At 39.8% G+C, this 24,374-nt stretch overlaps 1 protein-coding gene across 4 annotated transcripts in view; it reads left to right on the forward strand.

Moving 5' to 3' along the window:
- EYA2 (EYA transcriptional coactivator and phosphatase 2) overlaps positions 1-24,374 on the forward strand; it is a 144,370-nt gene that overhangs the window by 108,048 nt on the left and 11,948 nt on the right. For all 4 annotated transcript variants that reach the window (XM_081948082.1, XM_081948084.1, XM_081948085.1 and 1 more), the window contains exons 7-10: positions 1,793-1,970; positions 2,583-2,707; positions 4,685-4,768; positions 17,806-17,895. In XM_081948082.1, coding sequence (XP_081804208.1) covers positions 1,793-1,970; positions 2,583-2,707; positions 4,685-4,768; positions 17,806-17,895 — 477 coding nt within the window. The remainder of the gene's footprint in view (positions 1-1,792; positions 1,971-2,582; positions 2,708-4,684; positions 4,769-17,805; positions 17,896-24,374) is intronic.

Raw genomic sequence — 24,374 nt, forward strand, 5'->3', positions numbered from 1 at the left:
GATGACCTTCCTGATTTTGTTTTCCTTTTACAAACTATGTTTCGTGTATGTTCACTCTTGTATGTGTAAATCATACCTATAAATAAATGGTGTAAATACATTATATTTAGAAAAGCTTCTGGTTAGGTTGATGCAGTACTCCAAGTATGAAATCACTCCTTTTTCTTCTTCACACAAATGATGAAATGAACATTTAAGGCTAAATTCAAGTTCTATGGGACATAAAATGTTTAAGAATTAAACTCTTAAATTCTTTTCCCATAAGCTTTGGAAGCAAATTCCTCCGGAGAGGAGTGCGTGTGAAATTTAGTCCATGGCAGACTAATTAAAAAGGATTTTGAGAAGAAAACCTCTGCCTCGGTGTCTAGACCTGAGTGAGCAATCATCAGTCCATGGGCTGAAAAACAAACAGACCTGGATACATTTTTTTTGCATCCCACACACACATAGAGTGCCTGCAGACCTGTACATTTGTAGTTTAACTATGAGAGATGACCAGAATAAAAATTCCAAAAATCTATTTTATAAATGAACAACTTTTCTATATTGGCTACCTACAGGATGTTTTACTTGCATAGAATAATTAGAATTATATGGCTACAGAAGCTATTGGAGTTGTCAGAAATGGCTAAATTGACCATTTTGTAAAAGAAAAGAACGTAAGTACTTTTGCTGCTACATGGAGACAGACCACTTCTGGATTTTGTGCTTGAGATGGGGGTGGGGAAATGAAATTTTGATTTTGGGTTTTACTGAATAGATTGGTTTTTATAGAAATGGCTAGTTTATATTACTATGGAAAAGTAAAAAGCTGAGATTCAATGTTAATGCTTTATTTTACTGCAACAGAGGGAGTCGGAAGTCAATGTTTTTCTTTTCTCACTCCCCACTTTCACTTCTCTTTCCCCTCCCCCCCGTGTCACCCTATTTGCCTTTGTAATTTTGTATTTTATTCTATAATCTAATAAATGTTTAAAGATGACTAGTGATATCTATATCTATCTATCTATCTATCTATCTATCTCTATCTATCTCTATCTATCTATATCTATCTATCTATATCTATCTATCTATCTATCTATCTATATCTATCTATCTATCTCTATCTATCTATCTATCTATCTAATATCTATCTATCTATCTATATCTATCTATCTAATATCTATCTATCTATCTATATCTATCTATCTATCTATCTATCTATCTATCTACCTATCTATCTATCTAATATCTATCTATCTCTATCTATCTATCTATCTATCTATCTATCTATCTCTATCTATCTATCTATATCTATCTATCTCTATCTATCTATCTATCTATCTATCTATCTATATCTATCTATCTCTATCTATCTATCTATCTATCTAATATCTATCTATCTATCTATCTATCTATCATCTATCTATCTATCTATCTATCTATCTATCTATCTATCTATCTACCTATCTATCTATCTAATATCTATCTATATCTATCTATCTATCTATCTATCTATCTATCTATCTATCTATCTATCTATCTATCTAATATCTATCTATCTATCTATCTCTGTCTATCTATCTATCTATATCTATCTATCTCTATCTATCTATCTATCTATCTATATCTATCTATATCTATCTATCTATCTAATATCTATCTATCTATCTCTATCTATCTAATATCTATCTATCTCTATCTATCTATCTATCTATCTATCTATCTATCTATCTATCTATCTATCTATCTATCTATCTATCTATCTATCTATAGAGAGAGAATAATTAGAGTTCTGTCTCTTCTTTCAAAGGAGTATTCTTCATATCCCAGCTTCACACAAAGCCAGTATTCACAGTATTACAACTCTTCCTACAGTTCATCATATATGTCTGCAAATAACATTAGCCCATCAACCATCCCAACGTCACCTTATTCTGTCCAAGAGTCATCACACAACGTTAGCGGTCAGAACACTGAATCACTTCCTGGTAAGGACTTCGAACTAGAAATGTATTTTTCATTATTGAATTTGCATATTAATCTTTTAAACCTTAATTTCAACCATGACTTAGGTACAGATCTTATTTTTAGTCGCAAGTGGGACTTAATTTTGCTATTAAGAATGACTACACGCAAAATATTTTTTGTTTTTAACATTTTTCTTTGCTTCAAAAAACCAGAAGAAAATTTACATTTTGTTTACTTTGTGATTTTCCCTAAAATAATAATTATTGCATTCTTTTAAAAATGCATTTCTGTACCTATAAATATATAATGATATCATTTGCAAACTACACAGTGGTCTCAGTATTATGGTAATGATGATACCAGGCTAACATCACAAAGTATAAACAAAAACTTGGTCATTCACTGATAGTTATATATATGCTGAGAAATAATAAGAAAAGCTAAAGAATTGGCAAAAAAATACAACTTTTTCATCCCTTTGCAACAGAGAAAAAAAACAGAAATATTTTACGAACTTATATCTGTAATTTCTGCTGTTGGAATGAATGTTGCTTTGATATTTTGGGCACTTTGTTGAAACAGCCTAAGAATAATAACTTAGGATGTTGCTTTAAGTCAGATTCCTGTTATAGGTGAATATACAACACCTGTAAAAGGCATAGAATCTGACAGACAGCACAGGGGAACTGATGGAAAACTGCGAGGACGATCAAAAAGAAACAGTGATCCATCCCCGGCAGGAGACACTGATATTGAGGTAAGAGTAATAAAGGTTTCTTACTCCCTTTCTTTGATGCTTAAATCTGGCATCTCCAACATGGTATTATGAGGCATTCATGTGATCCAGAATTCTTCATTATGCCTACTAGCTTTCCTGACCCACCTGAATATTATTTTTTCTAAAACCTTCCTTTAACCCCCAAAATGAAAAACCAGCGTGTTGCGAAGCAAAGTGGCCTTCTCCAGCCTCAAGGTCTGCGGGACCTTGCTTAAAAAATGCTAGAGTCCAATGCTTTCTTTAGAACTGCCCAGGAAAAAAATATTAGAGAGAACCAGAGGTGGAATTGTCCTTGGGGGAGGTGGTGGGAGAGCTAGGGCAGGTAACATTTTGGGAAATCAATGCTTCGTAATTACTTACGTCCTTATGGCAGCTGTTTTGTGAATGGAGCATCTTCTTCCCTTTTGGAAGAACACGCACTACCATATTATTAAGGTGTATATTTGCCCACCAGCTTAAAAAGTTGGGGATTTTGCATGACATAAAACATAATAATGTGAGTGTTGTATGCTGAGAACAGGGCAGTGAATGCCTAATAGAGCCTAATAGGTCGCGCGGTGGTTTGAGTGCAGTACTGCAGGCTACTTCAGCTGACTGCTACCTGCAGTTCGGCAGTTCAAATCTCACTGGCTCAAGGTTGACTCAGCCTTCCATCCTTCCGAGGTGGGTAAAACCCAGATTGTTGGGGGCAATATGCTAACTCTGTAAACCGCTTAGAGAGGGCTGTAAAAGCACTATGAAGTGGTATATAAGTCTAGGTGCTACTGCTATTGCTATTTTATAAGGAACCTTTGAATATACTGAATTCATGTTCAAAGGACACAAAGACACATGATAGTTGTCTTCACATATCTGAAGGGCTGTCATGGAGAACTAGAGGCAGATTATTTTCAGCCTTCAAACACCTAAAGTAAATATGAATAACTTCATAAGAATAAAGGCCAGTTTTTCTTTTTCTGGACAGCTTTTCTCAATGTATTTTTATTTCTAAGGATGACCTGGCACTAGAGAGCTTTGCTTTGCTTTATATCATGCTAATGTTGCAATTGAAAAGGAATTTATTAAAATTTATGGGAAGGATGGTGGCAAACATCAAACGAGATGCTTATTAATTTGGTGGAGACCATGAGCATTGCGCTGGGATCCCAAATATATTTGATAGCAGCCTTGTTTTTACCTTTCTGTTTTACATGAAAGAGAAAGGAATGCATCTAATCTAAGCCTCAAGTGGTTTTTAAAAAAGCGATACATAATTTATTGATGTGACACTCAATGTTCAAAGGGACTAGTGATTTGAAATAGTCACAGTAAAAATCAGAGGGGAGGTGAAGGGAATATGTAGGCGAGGAAAAAAAGTGAAAATTTCAGAAGCAATATTGCAGTTATAATAGCAATAACACTTAGACTTATATACCGCTTCACAGTGCTTTACAGCTCTCTCTAAACAGTTTATAGAGTCCGCATATTGCCCCCAACAATTTGGGGCCTCATTTTACCCCCCTTGGAAGGATGGAAGGATGAGTCAACCTTGAGCCGCTCAGAATCGAACTCTTGGAGTGACCAGTGAGTTAGCACTGCAGTACTGCATTCTAACCACTGCGCCACCATGGCTGTATAATAGTAGATTGGGACTAGGAAATTGTTTTAACTACTTTAAAGAAAAGGGTGTTTTTGTTTGTTTGGGCTTAGTCTTTTGGAGCAGTTTAAAATAAATAAGGGTGGCATCTCAAGGAAGCATTCTTCTAGGACTCTGAAAGCAAGAGGAAGGTATAAGAAGAAAAGAGTGAGATACTTTAGGAACAGGAAATCTTCAATTAGCTGAGGTAATGCCCCACACAAGCAAGATCACTGAGAGGAAGCAAAGAGTTTACATAGTTATGTAATCCAAAATTAGTGTATTTCTGCCAGTAATTGGTGTATTTTTCTGTTTTTCCACCCCTCCGTTTTCTACAACAGCGTGTGTTTGTATGGGACTTGGATGAGACGATAATTATTTTTCACTCCTTACTCACGGGAACTTTTGCCTCCAGATATGGGAAGGTACTGTTGAATTCACTTGTGTTATTTTCTAACATTATTGTTTGTCCAATGAAAATTGTAAGGGGAAAGGAATCAGAATCCTAAACACTGTTACTCATCTGATATATCAGTGATGATTCTCAGTCATCCAGGTTGTCTGAAAGTTGAGTTATGACAACTGGGCTTACTTAAATAATGTACTTATATTTGGATAGTGTTGTATTTGAAAAGTCAAGTTCATAGTTTGAATTTAGTACTGGATTCATCTTTAAACAAGGACAGCTAGATTTCAGCAAGGAGCAGGAGCATTTGTTTTATTATTTATTTAATTTTATGTTCGTCCCTCACCTCACTGATAGTGAGTCTGGGTGGCTAATAATATGATAAACAGTAAAAATAAGTCAGACAAGTAGAATAAGTAGAATAAAGGAATTAAATTAAAAAACAAAATGATGGGTAGTCTAAGAGCGGGAATCTTTTCTACTCAGTCAGCCACCCCCAATGTAGCAGGCCTTGTCAGGGTCCCAGGCAAAGCAGAAAGCCAGGAGTGTGGGGGCAAAGCTCAGTGCCAACGGGAGAATATTCCAGAAGCGGGGCCACAGTAGAAAAGGCCTGGATTCTGCCAACCACAATTATTTGGCAGACAGGATCCAGAATAGGCCTTTAACTGCTGGAATGTGTGGGGCAGGCTAATCACATTGGGATGAGACAGCTCCAAAGATACAGGAATATGGCAGTACTGTTCAAATATCTCAAAAAATGTCACACAGAAGAAAAAGACTACAGAGTACTCTTGTACTAGACTAAAAAATGCAAAATAATAGATTTAAATGACCAGAAGAGGTTGCAACCGAATAAGGGGAAAAAAACCTTGCTGACCATCAGAGCATGTGGACAATAGAATTTGACCAAATCAGCTCTATCTTTGCTGCCTCTATGTCAGGGGTGTCCAAACTTGGGAACTTTAAGACTTGTGGACTTCAACTCCCAGAATTCCCCAGCCAGCTGCTGGCTGGGGAATTCTGGGAGTTGAAGTCCACAAGTCTTAAAGTTCCCAAGTTTGGACACCCCTGCTCTATGTTGACTTGTGCTTGAAGTTTTAATATGGAGGTTGAGATGATAAATTTTGTATGTTAAGTTTTTATTTGATTCTGCCATCTTTCCCAAGGCCCCTCCTTTTTCCTTGAAGTCAACATCCTGACTCATTTGAGTATTCCTTGCAGATATTCCTGCATGCAATGTACTTCTGCATCGCTTTTCTGAAATGCCTAAGATTATCCTTCGTATTATCCTAAGGAGGTTGGACATGTTTCTAAGTGTATGATCTCTACAAGATTCCTGTCAAGTTTGTAGAAACACTCAGAACATTCCAGACCCATACAACATTACAGAGAGGGCTTATTAAAAATACTGCTCAGGTTTCAAATTATTACCCCTTTGTCGCTGATTACCAAAAAGATGTGATTAGAATCTTCCTGCAGAGATTTACAAATGCGTCTAAAATCTGTTTCACAATTTTTTTGTTTTTGGAAATCAGATGTTGACAACATGATGTAACTTCAGGCATATTCTTTGCTCCCAGATATTAGATGCAAACTTGGCTTGAGCACAAAATAATTGCAGTTTTCCAGCATACAACATTTAACTAGAGGATTTATCTGCAAATATTATAATGTGTATAATTCACAGCTTTTACATATCTACAAACTTCACAAATATCTAGAAAAACTAGTAGAACTCTAAAGTAATCAAGTCTTAACTTGTGTAACACTTTTTTTTACTGATAAACAATAAGTTCATTCTCTTTTGATATTACATCATGTTCTTTCTTTCATGTGGTATGGAAAAGGTTATTTGCTATTTATCAGAATGGGATTACTAACTTGACAGTTATTTAAATAGACTTGACTATTGTAGCAGTGACTGCAGAAATAAGATTTGACATCATTTTATGGTTCTACCAGCTGCTGTAGCTTTATGATATCTACAACGATTGGCATAAGTAAACGGAAGCTTAGATTTATTCCCCTCCTTAAGATTTGAACACATGTAAAAAAATTCAAAATGTTGATGATACAGGAACCTTCTGAAGGCTTTTTACAGACTCTACCCTTTCCCTCTGAAAAGAGAGCACATTTGTTTAAAAGTTTGGTTTCTTCAATCTTAAGTGCTCCAGTAGCAACTAAAATGAAATATATTATGCACTGTGCTTAACATAACACTGCACAGGTACTCCTTGACTTAATGTTCACAATTGGGACTGGAATTTATTCATTTAAAATATTTATGTTGCCCCCCATCTTCTAACCCAGAGGTCCCCAATCCCTGGGCCAGGCTCCATTCAATATTGGACCAAACAAGCGGTGGGCGAGCACATGCGTACAGCTCAGTGGTGGGTTTCAAAATATTTTAGAACCTATTCTGTAGGTGTGGTCTGTTTTGTGGAAGTGGCTTGGCGGTTGTGTGACCAGGTGGGCGTGGCCAACTTGGAAAATGTGGTGAAACTCACTTAACAACGATCTTGCTTAGTAACCAAAATTTTGGGCTCAATTGTGTTCTCTTTCTTTCTTTCCTTCATTTGTTCCTTCCTTCCTTTTGTCTCTCTCTCCCTTTTCCTTTCTTTTTTCTTTTTTTCTTTCTTTTTTCTTCCTTCCTTTCTTTCTCTTTCCTTCTTTCTCTTTTTCTTTCTCTCTTTTTCTTTCTGTCTTTGTCTCTCTTCTTCTCTCCCTCTCCCACCTTTCCTTCCTTCCTTCCTTCCTTCCTTTCTCTCTTTCTCTCTCTCCCCCCTTTTCTCACACAAACACATCCCTTCCAATTATATTTTTAGATATATTCTATGAACTAAAACCGATGCCCAATAAATGCTCTGATCATGGCATTCTGTGTCCTACAAGCAAATTCCAAGAGCTCCCAATTCAGCCTCTTACCGCTCTGGGGGTTAACCAAATATGGTTAGTCGTCCTGTTATCTCTTGGCCTTGGCTCCCGCCTTTTTAGCAGAGCGGCAGAGAGGGCTTTTTTTTCCTTTTGCCAAAGCCAGATTTCTCTGCCACTCAACGGGTGACCTGGTGGGTGTCCGAAGGTGTTGGGCACGCCACAGAAGGCACATATGTCATACACAAACACACACGCACACACACACCACTTGCCGCAATGCAAGTCGCATGTGTAAGGGGGACTGGATCAGCTGGGAGGCTGGCAAAGAAACCTCTATTTCTACGCTGCCAGACAAAGAAGGCAGGGATAGTGGCCGGCGCTTAACCCCTCGCCGCTTTCCCAGCCAGTCACCCAGCTAGGCAGGACAGGCAGGGCTGCAGCTGCCGGGCCATAGGGGTGGTGGTGGTGAGCGGTAAGTGAAGAGAGACCCGGCCAGCATCGCTACCTCCTTTTTTTGTGAGCCGCGGCAGCAGAGTAATAGAGGCTTCTTTTTTGCCAGCTTCCCAGCTGATCCAGTCCCCCTTACACATGTGAGGTGTGTGCGTGTGTGTGTGTGTGTGTGTGACACAGAGAGAAAGAGAGAGAGAGGGAGGGAGAGAGAGAAAGAGAAAGAGAGACCTGGTTTCCAATGGGGGATTGGAATGGGGGATTTGGGCAATTTGCCAAAGATGCCAGCCACACCGCGTAATCTCCTGCTGCCATCCCCACCCCCGCACCCATACTTGCTGGTGGCCAGGCATCTTAGGCAAATCTGGGGACAGGTGGGGGGAGCAAGCGAGCAGCGACCGGAGGGCCGGGGGAGTGAGTGACAGGGTCAGTGCTGGTTCCAAGGGCCCAGAAGTTACTTCCAGGTCCGGTAACCAACCAGTTCGTGCGGACCGGTTTGGACTGGCAGAAACCCACCACTGGTACAGCTCCACTTGCACAAGCAGCAGGTGAGCATGTGCATGCGTGTGTGCATGCACAACTCCATTTGTACAAGGAGTTGGCAAGCACACGTGCACAGCTCCATTTGTGCAAGTGGCTGGCACACATGGCTGCCACTTACATAAGTGGACCTGTGCTCAACCTATCCTCCCCCCCCCCCCCGGTCCTCTGGAAAGCCGGAAAGATTGGGGACCGCTGTTCTAACCAATTCTAGGCAACCCAATCAAAAATCTGAATCATTGAGGGAAGCAGTTATTAAGCAAGATGTCAAAGATATGGCTATGTGATCTCGTGAGTCTTAGGCAGATGAAATTTGAGATAAGGAGTATGTTGATACCTCAGGAGAGTGGGGGAGACCCTGGAAGGCCCATCACAGGCTATAGTGCCCAGTGTGGATACTGAAAGGCCTTGGCCAGCCACTGGGCCCACTTGCATGCATAAATCTGCTGTGGTCCACTTGACCTCGGCTGGCTATCAAGTCAACTGGCATGTGGAAATACGTTGCAGCCTGGGCCTAATCCATGCCTCGTTAAACCAAGGATGCCCAGCCCACCAGGATCAGGAAGGTTAGGTAGGATAGCATTGTTTGGGAGCTTCATAAACTCGACAGAGAGGCCTTGAATCCTGTGGATATTATGCAGAAGTGGTATTTAGCAGGTTCTGACCAGTTCTGGAGAACCGGTAGCGGAAATTTTGAGCAGTTCAGAGAACCGGTAAAAACCACCTCTGACTGGTCCTACTCCCATCTATTCTCTGCCTCCTGAGTCCCAGCTGATCGGGAGGGAATGGAGATTTTACAGTATCCTCCCCTGTTACACCCACCAAGCCATGCCACACCCACTAAGCCACCCCATACCCACAGAACTGGTAATAAAAAATTGGAATCCCACCACCGATATTATGCCACCACAATACATGCCTGGAATGTCCTCCTTTTGGTCCCTATTGGCAATACATATTGCACTGGTGAAAAACAGAGGAGACTTCAGAGGAACAGTGCCACCTTGTCATTTCCATGGCATCAAAGAAGCCCTCAACCTAATTTAGATTGATTTGCTTGGTGCTGCAATCATAAAGCAATTATTTGTAGGTATGAACCAGCTTTGAGCTGTATATGTTTTTAAAAACTATTATTTAATGTGCATTGGAAGAAAGGGAGAAATGTATTATAAGTTATAAAAGCATTAATCTCATTTCATGGCAGTAACACATGGATGTTTTGCTGGATAAAAGTTTTTTGAAGAGCTAAGGAAAACTCCCACTTTGGGACCCAATAGGCCGGAGGTGGTAGTTCGGAGAACTGGTAAATACCACCTCTGACTGGCCCTGCCCCCTTCTATTCTCTGCCTCCCGAGTCCCAGCTGATTGGGAAAAAACGGGGATTTTGCAGTAACCTTCCCCTGGAATGGGGAGGGAATAGAGATTTTACAATATCCTTTCCCTGCCACGCCCACCAAGCTACGCGCACCAAGCCACGCCCACAGAACTGGTAGTAAAAATTTTGAATCCCACCACTGCAATAGGCAAATCTCATGTCAAGCCCAGCTTTTCCATTAGAACTGTAGGCAATGCACTAGGAAATTGTTCTCACACAAAATTACTTGGTAAAGATTATGCAATCCATTTTAATCACTATTGAAAAGCATTATTTCTTCAGACAGGTTGTTACTATAGGTAAGGCAGAAAAAAATAAAGTCAAGGTAAAAGATATACATAATGATAGAGAAAAAAGAGGTAAGGCAGAAATAAGTATACAAAGATAAGAAATGAATATATCAAGTATTACGTTCTGCAGGAGATAATTAGCTATCGGTCTTAATCAAAGGGGAAAAAACAAGAAAGGCTGAAAAACTTCTGATGTGGAGATTTCCCCCCCCACACACACACACACACATTCAAATGACTGCATGCACGCACCTTCCCTTGCTAGTTGTGTCAATGGTGAAATTATGCTAGTTGTGCTAGTTCTCATACTCTTTGTACTCAGTAGGTTTCCCATGCAAATCTTGCAATATAATCCATCGTTAATTACACAATGACAGGCATTAGTTCTCTCATTGCAAAACCAGTATATATTAAAACAAAATCTTTGGACAACTGAGGTCAGCACAAGACTTGTGAACACCTGGTGTGTTTTGACATTGTTCTAAGGTTGTCGTCTTTTCTCTTTTCTGGCTTTTGGATCTCAACAGGTGGGCTAGAAATGGGAAAGTGTATTATACTAATGCTTTTTAGTACTAAGACACAGAAAAGGAAACACAATCGGAGTGAAGTAATGATTTTCCATGGGAGAAAAAAAATCACCTACTAGTTTTTAAAATAGCTTCTCTTGCCCATAAGATATTTTCATTGCTGGAATGCATCTCTTGTTCGTATCCTGAGCTCTTTTGTTCTAGAATTACTTTACATGAAAATTCTAGAAAGTTCTGAATTTTTTTTAACCTGGCAGATATTTAATGGGATGAGGTGAGCCATTAACTTCACATATATCTGTGGTGTGCTGAGAATGCAGGAAGGCAGGATAATAATCAAGTGGTGTTAAAATGATAACTGTTTATTGTTTGCTGGCATATTGTATGGTTTCAATCAGAATGGGCAATTTATGGGTTTTCCAAAGTCTTGTAAATACATGGGATATGTCCCAAAGCATAGATTTTAGCTTGTTTGTTTAAGACATGGCATATATGTACATTGAACATTGTTTCTGCCAGTCTGGGCCCTTTTGAGGGTATTGACAGTGCTTGAGGGCTCCTATTCTCATCAGTGTCATAGGACACTTAGAATATAGTGCTACCAGTACTTGGTCTTTAATTAGCCAGCTTTTGAGCTCATTTGGTGCTGGTACTCTATGTCCCATTTCATGGGAAAGGCATGCTAGGCCTTTTATCACCAATGTCAGAGCTCTGGGCTTTGCTTAGGACATCAATGTCACCAACATTCAATTTTACCATCAACATTCCCTTCAATTGCCTATGAATTCCGTGGTGTCTTTGAAATGTTAGCTTTCTTTAGCTTTCTTCTGTCTTCTTTCTTGGCTTTTTTCCAATGGTGAAATTCAATTTTTTTTTAAACTACCGGTTCTGTTGGCGTGGCTTGGTGGGCGTGGCAAGGGAAGGATACTGCAAAATCTCCATTCCCAACCACTCTGGGGCCAGCCAGAGGTGGCATTTGCCGGTTCTCGGAACTATTCAAAATTTCCGCTACCAGTTCTCCAGAACTTGTCCAAACCTGCTAGATTTCACCCTTGCTTTTTTCCAACTCTTCCCTCTTTTCTGTCTTCTCCCTCACCGATGCAAAACCAAGCGCCTTTTAAAGGGCAGGCTTGCAAATTTGAAAGAGTAGGGACCCAAAGAGTAGAGACCCAAGAAAAATGGAAAGAAATGATGAAGGCATGGGCATTTTCTACCAGTACATACCCTTCTCTTTATAAATGCTGAAAGTGTCTCAGCAATGGTAGCACTAAGTTTACCTTGTCTGCAGCTAAGCAATCGTGGGCTTCTGATAACTGGCTGGAAAACCAGCAGAAAATTTCAGGCTAGATTGGAAAGACAGGCAAGAAGTTCCAAAGTCCAGGATCCATAACGGAGAAGGTCTGCCACCTGTATAGTGGATACACTATACCAAGGGTGTCAAACTCAAGGCCTGCAGGCCAAATCCGGCCCACTGGGTGCTTAGATCTGACCTGCAGGGCTGCACGCGGGCCCTCCCGAGCTCCATTTTCACTGGCAGAGGGTTGCAGGAGGCCGTCCCAGCCAAAAACGGAGATCAGGAGCCCATTTTCGCTGGCAGAGCATTCGGGCCACCAAAGCCACTGACATGAGTGACATCAAGCTGGCCATGCCCCCCCAGCCTCCGCCCCCCCCCGAGGTCAAACACAACCCTGATGTGGCTCTCAATGAAATCAAGTTTGACATCCCTGCTCTATACAGTCTTTTTTATGACATTCTTAACAGGCAAGTATTCGAATTTGACAAAGTAACTGTATGAGTTAAGAATAGAATTATATTCTGAATAATCACTTTCTTAAACATCCTTTTCAAATATTGTCTCCCTATAATATACTTAACTCAAAATATAAAGCAGGAGGGAGTGTAATTTGTCACTTGGTTGTTCATGAAAAGTTCTCATAAAAATGAGTAGAGTTGAGATTTAATGTGCAATTGCCAAAGTAATTTTGTCTTAAAATTAGTTTCTTATCTGAAAAACAGTGGAAATGTTGTTTGAACTTTCACTAGCTAAGACTTTTACTATTCCTGTACTAGGAAGAAGTAAAAACTGGCACTTAAAGAGTTAATTGTAGGGGGTCAGATCCACTTGTTTGGTTTGTAAAGGTTCTCAATGCTTGAATTCAGATCAACTGTCTGCTTCTCCCTTGACCTCTATTAGCCAATTCAGAGTGGCATGTATTCTTTGCTTTGTTTGGGAATTGGCCTAATAAGTATGGGCCCCATCAGGGCTGTACAGGCATCTAAAGAGTCCTCCATTCCTTTGACAAACATGAGGCAAAGTGCTTAAGAACATCTGTTTATTTTATTTCTTTAATGAGAAAACCTTTCACTCTTCTTCCTGGTTCAGCTGTGTTTATTTACATTTTGTTACTCATGTGCACTGGGTACCTTAGAATATTAAAAGCCACTGGAGCCTATTAGGAGACACCCTTCTTGAAAAATGAAACTTAGAAGGGAAAAGGACAAGCCCTTCAAAGGAAAGACACAATTCTTTGGAAGTCTATCAAATAGATTATAAAAACAAATATGCTTTAATTCATAAATGACTGGATTAACTCAATATGAATGAAATTTGGAAAAGGATTTTTTTTAGGAAGTTGGAAATATTTGCTTTAAGCAGATGAAAGCTAAATCATGTATTCAATGCTAAATAATAAAAGCATATAATAAATGCAGGCAGCTTCAAGGCATTTTGAATGTCTTGTATTTAGCGCAAGATAGCTGGAATAGAATGTGCTATGACTGTAGAGCAGGGGTGTCGAATTCAATTTCATTGAGGTCTGCATCAGGGTTGCGTTTGACCTCGGGGTGGTGGCCAGGGTTGCCATCGCCAGCTCAACATCACTTGTGTGGTCACTTGGTGGCCCGAGAGCTCTGCCAGCGAAAACAGGCTCCTGAGATCCGTTTCCGGCTGCGACGGCCTCTTGCAACCCTCTGCCAGCGAAAACAGAGCCTGGGAGGGCTGCACGTGGCCCTCTGAGCTCCGTTTTTGCTGGCAGAAGCACCACGCACCGGTCCTTTGCTGTTTCCAGGGCAGCTTCATGGGCCAGATCTAAGCACCCCAGGGGCCAAAATTGGCCCGCAGGCCTTGAGTTTGACACCCTTGGTATAGGGTATCTACTATATAGGTGGCAGACCTTCTCCGTTATGGTCCCTGGACTTTGGAACTTCTTGAATAACATGAATAACAATATCCAATGGGACATTCAAAATGAAGCCCAATCGTGATCATATGACAGAAATCCAATAAGGCAGTATGAATTATAAATAAATAAACCCACCTGTCCCAGGGCATGTTAAAAGACTCAGATTTTTAAAGATCTGCAAGTTCACAACAGGGTTGGGACCCCTTAGACCTCAGGGGGAATCTACTCTGTAGGGCAGAAGGGTCACAGGGATGATTAGATTAGATTAGATTAGATTAGATTAGATTAGATTAGATTAGATTAGATTAGATTAGATTAGATTTGCTAACCCTAACCCTGTCTGACTCCAGAAAGTTGCTGGGTGATTTAGAGTGCATAAATTAAAACCAGAACTAAAAAATCTTGATAGGACTACACAACATTCCCATTCACAACATTCAAAAACAGACTCAGCGGGGACAGGCCTGGAAGTGGGATATCTTGAGGGAGTCGGGATTTGTACATATCAGAGGGCAAAAGCCTGCAACAGAAAAGACACAGGAAACATTTAATTGAGTGCAGCTGAAGGGCATCCAGGCTGCTGAAGGGCACCAGATATACAATAGAACAGTGGTTGTCAACTTGCAGTCCGCAGATCCCTGGGGTCCACGAAGTTGTGACAGAGAGTCCACGAAGTCTTGAGGAAATGTTATGGTTTAAATCTTGAGTTAAGTCTTAGTGGTCCATGGCCATGGTCAGTGGCCACAAAAGGTATTTAAAGGGGGTTCATGGTGAGAAAAAAGATGGAGAACCACTACAATAGAAGATACAAGCTCTCTTGTATACAGCATTTTCTTCCATTCAGTCTGGTTGGAAGAGGAAAGTGGCGATAGTATTTGGCATAGCTGGGAGGAAAAACACCATACATATTCTTAAAGCAGCAAAAAGATTTTAATATTCCTGCTAGCAATTATCTTGACTCATTAAGCGATTCTGCTATATACATAGTTGTCTCAATTTTTGATAATTTACCTAAAATGATTGCTATGATTTTTTAAAAAAAATCTCTTTTAAGTATTTGAAAGTATACTGCATTTTTCCTTCTTCTGTATACAAGATTTTTATATTAATCCTGCTTGCGCCTGTGCCTCCTGGCAACCATTAATTTGTCATTATGTGAATTTGTTTTATGAAAAGATTCATGACTGCTTATAAAAAAAACAGTTGTCAAAAGAGACCCAGTCTGACTCTTTTATTGACATAAATGATTCCCCTAAGCAACATTTTAAAATAAATAATTAGAGAAGAATGGAACAAACGGCATTGGTGGAGGGAGGTAGAATTTGTTCTGGAACTCAAACAAACTTGCTTAAATGCTAAGTGGTATAATTGCTTTCTTATATTCTCATCGAAGCATAACACTCAACAACTAAAGAATAAAGGTAGCCTATCCTCACTCAGGCATGTGGCACACTCTCTTTTCTCCCCCTCCCAATCTCCTTTCTTTCTAGTTAATACAAGCAAACAAACTGGTTCCATTTCCAAGTAATTAAACCAAATTAAAACCATTAAACTCTTTGGTGACAACTTTATTATTAAAAGCTAACCACAAAGATGAGATTTAACTTGGAAGGCCTTGCATTGTGCAGTAATCTGCCTTTCACCTTTGGCTGACACCTCCAAGAGATAACTCCCCCCCTCCCTTTAGAATGGAAATCTGACAAATACGCTTAATTAATGCTTTCTTCCTGGTGGAAAAGTCATTATTTGTTCATGGCATCAGCAAGTACTTGGCAGGAAGGTAGAAAAGTCTGATTGTTTCAATACAAGAGTCGCTGCTGCTTGGAGCTTTTTGTGTGTATGCCTTGTTTTTTTAAAAAATGCCAGAGAGATGTAGAAGTTCATGACACAAACACTTGGCATATCAGATGAATTGACACCTGGGTAAGATGGAAGAGCACTCGAGCCCTGGCCATTCAAGAATGGCAGCGTACAAGTCTTAACAGTTTACCACTTAAAACCTAAGCCTGACTGTGAATGATTTGGAAGCACAAACTGAAAAGACAAAGAGTGACTTGCGTTTGAGAGATTGCCAAAGATAAAATTTGCCTCCAACTTCCTGTTGTAATGTCAGCAGGGGTTGTTGTACTGGTGATGATGGAGGAAGGGGGGTTGAGGGAGAATTGCACGCAGAAGTCCAGCCAAATTGATACAGACAAAAAAATTTTTTTTTAAAAAGGAGAGAGAAATCACTAGGTACATTTTAAAACAAGTCTAAGCAAATGTATGTTTGTTGTTTGTTTTCAAAATAAAACAAAGAGCCAGGGTTTCAGAGCCTGAAATGATTTTGGGACAGTGAGTTTCATAGGTAAAGGAAGGTTCCCCTCGCACATATGTGCCAGTCTTTCCCAACTCTAGTGGGCGGTGCTCATCTCCTTTTCAAAGCTGAAGAGCCAGTGCTGTCCAAAGACGTCTCCGTGGTCATGTGGCTGGCATGACTAAACAGCGAAGGCGCACAGAAAACTGTTACCTTTCCACCGAAGTGGTCCCTATTTTTATACTTGCATTTTTACATGCTTTCGAACTGCTAGGTTGGCGGAAGCCGGGACAAGTAACGGGAGCTCACTCCATTATGCGACGCTAGGGATTCGAACTTTCTGATCGACAAGCCACTGAGCCACCTTGTCCCGTTTCATAATTTCATAGTCATGCTAATAAACACAAGTGAGGAACTCCAACAGAGTGTTGCAAACAGGACTTCCATGCACTCTAACTCTTTAGTTCACATTCACTTTCATCTGTGGAATAGTATCTCAATGAGTTGAACTATTTTTCTTTTTTTCAGTAAGAGGAGCTACAGGAACTTAATAAATGTTCCCATTCAAGCTGGCATCAAACAAATTAGGAGGATAAACTAAGTGGGACCACATGTGTAAATCTCTGACGATAATCTTTCCTATCCATCACCATCCTGATCAATGTTGAGTCACAAATTGTGATATCGGGACTACTTTACTTTCATGGGGATGTTGCATTTTTAAAGCTAGTGTAGAATTTTAAGATAGAAAACCAGGTTGAGCGGCCCATGTATTCCATTGCATTTGTATTGGTAGGGTGACCCTCTGGTAAGATCAAAATCACATGTTTAATATCACAGCAACCTTCAAGGTTAAGCAAGAATATGGTAATAGTAGCCTATCCAAGCTATGTGATTTCCCACTTTCATGGTGACCTGTTCCTCCGACTTTAAAGTCTATCATTAAAATTATTCCTTTGGAAAATAAGAATGTGAATTAGGATTCCTATGAGAACGAGCAGTGCAGAGATGGTACTGGGGATTCTACATGGAAAATACTACAATCGCGCAAAATGATTCAGATGAGCTCATCACAAAACAAGTGAAGCTGCTACTTGATGTATTTGTGTGATGTTCTTACACTACATTGAATTATTTTTGAAGCAAGAATCCTGAACCCTTCATCAGGGTTCACGCATTTCTCTTGATTAGTTTTGCACTAACTATTAGTAATTACCCATAGTAGTTACTGGTAGCACCCAGCAAAACACAATTTCTTATGTACAGGTTCTAGTTTATAGGCATATAGGGTGTGCTTTTTATCACAAACAAGGGTATACAAGGTTTGCAAAGGTTTTAGAAATGTTTTAGATGTGCCAGCACAATCACAACACCTATAGCCTATTCATCAAAATAGCCCTTCTTCTAGAGCAGAAAATGTCCTTTCAGAATTAAAGCCCATAATATTTACTTTCTTGAACTTTCACTCTGAGGGTCAAAACAGATAGGTAGAAAAACATAAATAGCTTTTATTTTTCCACAACAGGACACTACTACATCAGTTCGGATAGGCCTTATGATGGAAGAAATGATTTTCAATCTTGCAGACACACATCTGTTCTTTAATGACCTGGAGGTAGGTACTGATTTTGTTTCATTTTATTTCTTCTATCGTCTAACTGGGAATTATGAAGACTGGAGGGCACTAGATTGGAGGTGCTGGCTCGAACAATCATCATTTGTTTCTTTTCTTCCTTTTACCAAGCAAAGCAAAAAATTCTGAGTAAAGTTCAACTTAATCATGGCCTGAGGCTTCTCCACCGAGGACTACTTTGAAGGTTGCAGATGATTCTTGGTTCATGTCCCATGTATCAAAGTTAGGAAAATAAAACTAAAGCAGATATGCATACACATTTGCTTCTGTAATCTTCCTGTTTCATAATACAAGTATGGAAGTCACTAAGCTAGTTAATAATAATTAAATGGAAATAGTTGTCAGACCTTAGTAAGAACTACAGTGAATGTAGTGAGTGTGCTTCCTCTTATTTGAACATGTTTGCTTTCTTGTTTCATTTAGTTGCAATATTAACAAATGTACTGTTTCACATCTGGGTATTTGATGTTTCTAAATAAATTTTGGGCCACCAAAACCATCTAAGGAACAACATATTTGTGGAGTCCTTGCTGCTCTCTGAGCTGGGTTGTTTTCTTGCAGGTGTTTCACTACCCAACTAGGTATCATCATCAGTTCATTTATTAGTCCACTGATGATGTTACCTAGTTGAGTAATGAAGCATCTGCAAGCAAACCACCCAGCTCAGAGAGCATCAAGGACTCCCCAGGTCAATCCTGAGCTACACATATTCTCTTTTATTGGAATAATATATCTACTATGAATTACTGTAGCAACCACGCAAACAAGATTATTCTCCCAAATTCTAAAATAGTTAGAAAGAAAAAGGTTATCTTTCTCCCCTCTACTTAATTCATTTCCACATAATAGGAAATTTAGGATTATGACTTGTGGTATAGTCAAAGATCGCATACTTTCTCTGTAAATTATGCAAACTTTTAATTGATCTGGTCATTTAGCAGACATCAGGTATATTTATAGTACAGGCAAGGAAACCAGATCTTTAAGGTCTTAAAAAAGGCCTTCAGGGTTGGGAGCCATCATGATCTCAGGTTTTTTCTGGATTAGTAAGCACTCCATCTTTCTGGCATTAAATTTAGTACTTCTCATGCAGTCCCTCACAACCACCAGACACCAAGTAAGAACTTCCATCAGTTTACCTGCTTGGCCATGGATGGAAATAAAAGGCTAGGTATTGTCAGCTAAACATGCTCTCTTTTTCTTTCTCTTTTACCGATCTGGAATTCACAAATCTGAAAACAGTTTTAAAATGCTTTAGACTGTTATAGTGCTTTTTACTAGATTAAATAATAGCTAAAGTTTAATAAGTTAAGCACAAAATTTAACAACTGGGAGCTATGTATTCAAAATCTGGGCATTGCCAGTATAATGACACATGTGCCAAACTGGGTCCTCTGATTAAAATTAATGTGCTTTATACAACCACAAAATAAAGTCACAGAGCTAAAATTATATTCAGTTTAGTTTACCCAGCCGAATGGAGCAGTTTGTGTTGTGTTGTGGTTGAAATATCCATGGATAACATATCATTCCTTTCAACAGGTTACCAAAAAAAAATAAACAATTTTATAACATCAGTTTATTTTCATAAATATTTAGAATGCACCTATAATTATTATTAGATTCTACTTATTAATAGTAATTTCTACCTACTAAATACTTTAGGGTCAAAATTCTGCCTATTTTCAAAGTAAAATGCATGTAAAAGTCCTGGTATGTGATTTTTATTAGTATTCACTTCAGTGAATAGAGTATAATAATAGTATACAGTATTATAATAATAGAGTGAATTCAGTTGAATTGGAATATTTCAAGATGGAAACGAATGTGCAGCTCTCCCCAAAACATGTTTGTTTGTTACTTCATTAATTTTAAAAACTTATAAATAGAAACTATGAAGACCCTTGATCAGGATTGTGCTAAATGCGAAATATAGACTGAACATCCTTAGAACAATTAAGAGAGAGAGAGAGAGAGAGAGAGAGAGAGAGAGAGAGAGAGAGAGAGAGAGAGAGAGAGAGAGAGAGAGAGACGATTGTCATTATATAGGGGTTATCCTGGGAGTTGAAGTCCACACATCTTAAAGCTGCCAAGATCGAGAACAGAATACTTCAGCCCCTCTCTTTGAATTATAGTTCCACTTCTAATTGTGCCCCGTTCATGATTGCTATTTATAGTTAATAAAAGATGTACCATGCAATTTGGCCCTCATTTTTTTGCTAATTAGAGCTTAAATCAAGGATAATTTGGCTCGAGGCTTGTGGTTTTGGATAGTAAAACACTAGGGGCAATAGAAATGGGACAAATACACTTCTTCTATCTTTCTTTAATGACAAATATCAAAAGAATTAAAAAAATATTTTTAAAAATTGATCTTTTTTTTCTCTACTTCAACGAAGAGCCGGTTTGATCTAGTAGTTAAGGCACCAGGCTAGAAACCAGGAGACTCTGAATTCTAGTCCTGCCTTAGGTATGAAAGCCAGTTTGGGTGACTTTGGCTAATCACTCTCTCCCCCACCTCATAGAGTTGTTGTGCAGAAAAAAAGGAGGAGGAAGATTATGTATGTTCGCTACCTTGAGTTCCCTTTAAAGCAGGGGTGTCCAAACTTGGCAACTTTAAGACTTGTGGACTTCAATTCCCAGAATTCCCCAGCCACCTCTGGCTGGGGAATTCTGGGAGTTGAAGTCCACAAGTCTTAAAGTTGCCAAGTTTGGACACCCCTGCTTTAAAGTAATAAAGGTGGCATAAAAATCTAATAAATAAATAATTTATCAGAAAAAGATGTGATCATTAATTAAAAATATGTTTAAATGTGTCAGAATCTGAACTTTTCTTGTTTGTGTCAAAAGAATGTAAACTCACCCCCCCCAAAAAGTCTCATTTTCACCTCTTAAAAATATCACTGGCCTCTTCATTCCAGGAACCTAATAGTTATTTCATGCTGAAGTTCCCCAAATACTGGGAAGTAGTCAAAAGTCCCAGTTCACCTGTTTAGCAATTCTACAGGAGTAAATACTATGTGACAGTTGATGGAAACTGATGCTCAAATTCTGGTTAGAGTGGATCTCTCAGGATTCAAACTGGATGAGATGTAGGAGACAGAATAGGCAGAAATACATTGACTAAAACTGAAGGAGAGCAGAGCATTTGATCAGAGTATTAGGGGACATGTTTGACACTTTTTTAAAGCATCATTTTTCTGAGCAAAAGTGCTTTCCCCATCAGCTTGCTTTTACTCCTTTAGGACACGGTGGCTCAGTGTTTAAGACTCCGAGCTTGCCGATCAGAAAGGTTGGCAGTGCGGCGGTTCTAGTGCCACGTAACGGAGTGAGCTCCCGTTACTTGTCTCAGCTTCTGCCAACCTAGCAGTTCGAAAGCATGTAAAAAATGCAAGTAGAAAAATAGGAACCACCTTTGGTGGGAAGGTAACAGTATTCCGTGCGCCTTTGGCATTTAGTCATGCCGGCCACATGACCACGGAGACGTCTTCTGACAGCGCTGGCTCTCACCTTTACCTTTACCTTAAGACCTGTAGAAGAAATGTTTCTGAGAACTTTTGATCAGAGGAAACAGTGAGTGTTCATTAGATTGATAAACCTGGTTGTCTGCACTACAATCCTAAAAACAAAACAGTGGATGAGATGCTCAGAAGGTCTCATCAAGTCTGGCCTAAAGCAGGGAAGAATCTTGAAAGAAGAGAACACTAAGCATGAAATATGCCACACTACCACCAAGTGGCTTAGGAAGGGATGTGCAACTGATTTTATCCCACAATCACAATTGTAAATTAGTATGTATGAAATTGTATGAGGGATGAGGCATCAGATTAGGTTTTTTCCATTCAGCTCAGATGCAACATAATCTTTTGTTGTTTCAGTTGCATAGGAAGTTCCTTCAGGTGTAGTCTCAACTTGGTTTTGTATTTTTTAAAATCTTGGTTGACATATTAACTATTTCATTAGTTAATTCAGTTTGCCTCATTGGAATAAAATGTATTTTAGTTAAAAACAATTTAAATCAGGTTTGGAGACTTGTCCCATTAATTATTTGTACACCCCCCCAGTATGCCACAATTCTGCAACATGTTGATCTGTTTTGATGGTGTAATTTTTAGGTTTTTTTACTTTTTTTCCTCTGCAAATTTATACTTTGGGATTTCTGCTGATTAATGACTGCAATAAACTTACCTGAATTCGAATCCTTTGGGATTGCAACAGGCTATAAATAATGTTAAGTAAATAAAATTAATAAAACCTAAGTAGAGATCTCTTATCAGATTATATAATGGAATATCTGTGTGTGTCTCCACATATGGGTAATGTTTTGCCAAATCTAATAAATTATTTATTTACCATTTGTAATTGATACCTGTGATGTCATTATGACACTTCTTGGTTGAATCTGCAATTTTATAGTTTTCTTTTTTCAAAATGTTGGTTTGGACCTGATTGTTTGAATTTTGCTATCCTATTTCTCCTTATTGATAAAATTCAAGGGTCCATCTGAGTATATGGTGTCTCTTGTAGAGTTACTTTCACTTCTTCACATTTAATGACCCAATGAAATGCTCTAAATATTAAGACATGATAACACATGCTTTGCAGGGGTGGGTTCTGGCAGTCTCTACTGCCGGTTCGCTCTTGGGTGCTCTATGCGCATGCTTAATGTGTGATGCGCACGCATGCACAGAGCAATAAGAATTGCTCTGCGCAGAAGCAAATAACAAGATGGTAACGCCTACACCGCCACCAGGAGAACCAGTTCAGGGGCGTGGCATGCCTGGGTTGCTGCCAGTTCCAGCGACCCAAGCCACCAAACTACTACCGGTTCAGCCGAACCGATCCAAACTGATAGGAACCCACCTCTGATGCTTTGGGAGACCATAAGTCGTGTCCATGTTTATTTTAACTGCCTACGTGGCCAGGATGAGATCCACTAATCAAAGAACCCTACAGTATGACATCTTAGCATATCAATTAAACCTAACAGATGTGAACCCTGCACTTAGAAATAACTCATTACCACTCTATATTTGAGAAAAACTTGAGCTTTACATTCAATCACCCAGATGTTCACTTCTTCCTGCCTTCCTCAACAACTCTCAAAAGCAAAATCTGCAAGAATAAAAAATTAGTCTGGTAACATCATAATGGAGTAAAACTATGATCTACATTCTTGCCTTGTCCAGTTTTGCTGCATTTGGCCCAGTAACATGATAGTATCAGTCAGCAGTGGACTATGAGGTAGTGTCTCACCAAGTGTCATGGTACTTTATTGAGTCAGAAATGTGATCGCTACTGTTGTCAAACTTTAGCATAGAGAACAGTTCATTCACAAATGAAGAAAGCAGATCTTCCTCAAATACCTTTGCCCTGACATAGCGGTGCTGCTCACAGCAACTGAAGTTGAGTGGGCTGCGACAATATTGTTCCAGTGTGGCTTTCATAATTCACATGCATGGTTGTGTATGGTTTTATCATTCTGGAAAGCCTGGGAGTGTGATTATCGAAATGTGCTTTTAATTGTCTCAAAAGTGCTTTTAATTCCATTTTGTCGGGCCATGTTTGTACAGTCAGCCCTGACTTGAATATGCCGCCTGAAAAAGATTGAGGAAGGAAGGAACTATAAATATAACAATCAGTATGGAACAGTGGTGGGTTCCTGCCGGATCGCACCGGATCACGCGCGCTCCCTTTCAGCGCTCCACCTGGCTCGCGCGCTCCCTTTCAGCGCTCCACCTGGCTCGCGCGCTCCCTTTCAGCGCTCCACCTGGCTCGCGCGCTCCCTTTCAGCGCTACACCTGGCTCGCGCGCTCCCTTCCGGCGCTAAAACCGGAAGTACGGTCTTGCCCCGCCCCTGGCGAAGCGACGACGCCTGCCTGCGCTCCACCAGCTCGGCTGGGAACGGAGATGTTTCCTCAGCGGAGCAGAGCTCCGCTCCACTGAGGAAACATCTCCGTTCCCAGCCGAGCTGGTGGAGCGCAGGCAGGCGTCGTCGCTTCGCCAGGGGCGGGGCAAGACCGTACTTCCGGTTTTAGCGCCGGAAGGGAGCGCGCGAGCCAGGTGTAGCGCTGAAAGGGAGCGCGCGAGCCAGGTGGAGCGCTGAAAGGGAGCGCGCGAGCCAGGTGGAGCGCTGAAAGGGAGCGCGCGCGATCCGGTGCGATCCGGCAGGAACCCACCACTGGTATGGAATTGCTATGTCAGATTTGCCCACAGCAAGAAATGTTTTTATCTGTTAAAGTCTACAGTAGAGCTAAAGTAAAATGCTGAGTTTTTAACAGGGAATGATCTAAGTTTTAAAATGTTTCTAAGAAAGTCTAAGAAGGTGCACCTGTAAAAGTACAAAGTTTTTCAAAAGTAGAAATTATATTTGTATGTAAATGCATATACAGTACAAGAGGCCCTCACTCATCAACCGCTATTAGAACTGGCAACTCTGTTGTTAAGCAATGCAATTATAA

The sequence above is a fragment of the Natrix helvetica genome (genome assembly GCF_964273705.1).
Source record: "Natrix helvetica genome assembly, chromosome: 3".
Taxonomy (NCBI): domain Eukaryota; kingdom Metazoa; phylum Chordata; class Lepidosauria; order Squamata; family Natricidae; genus Natrix; species Natrix helvetica.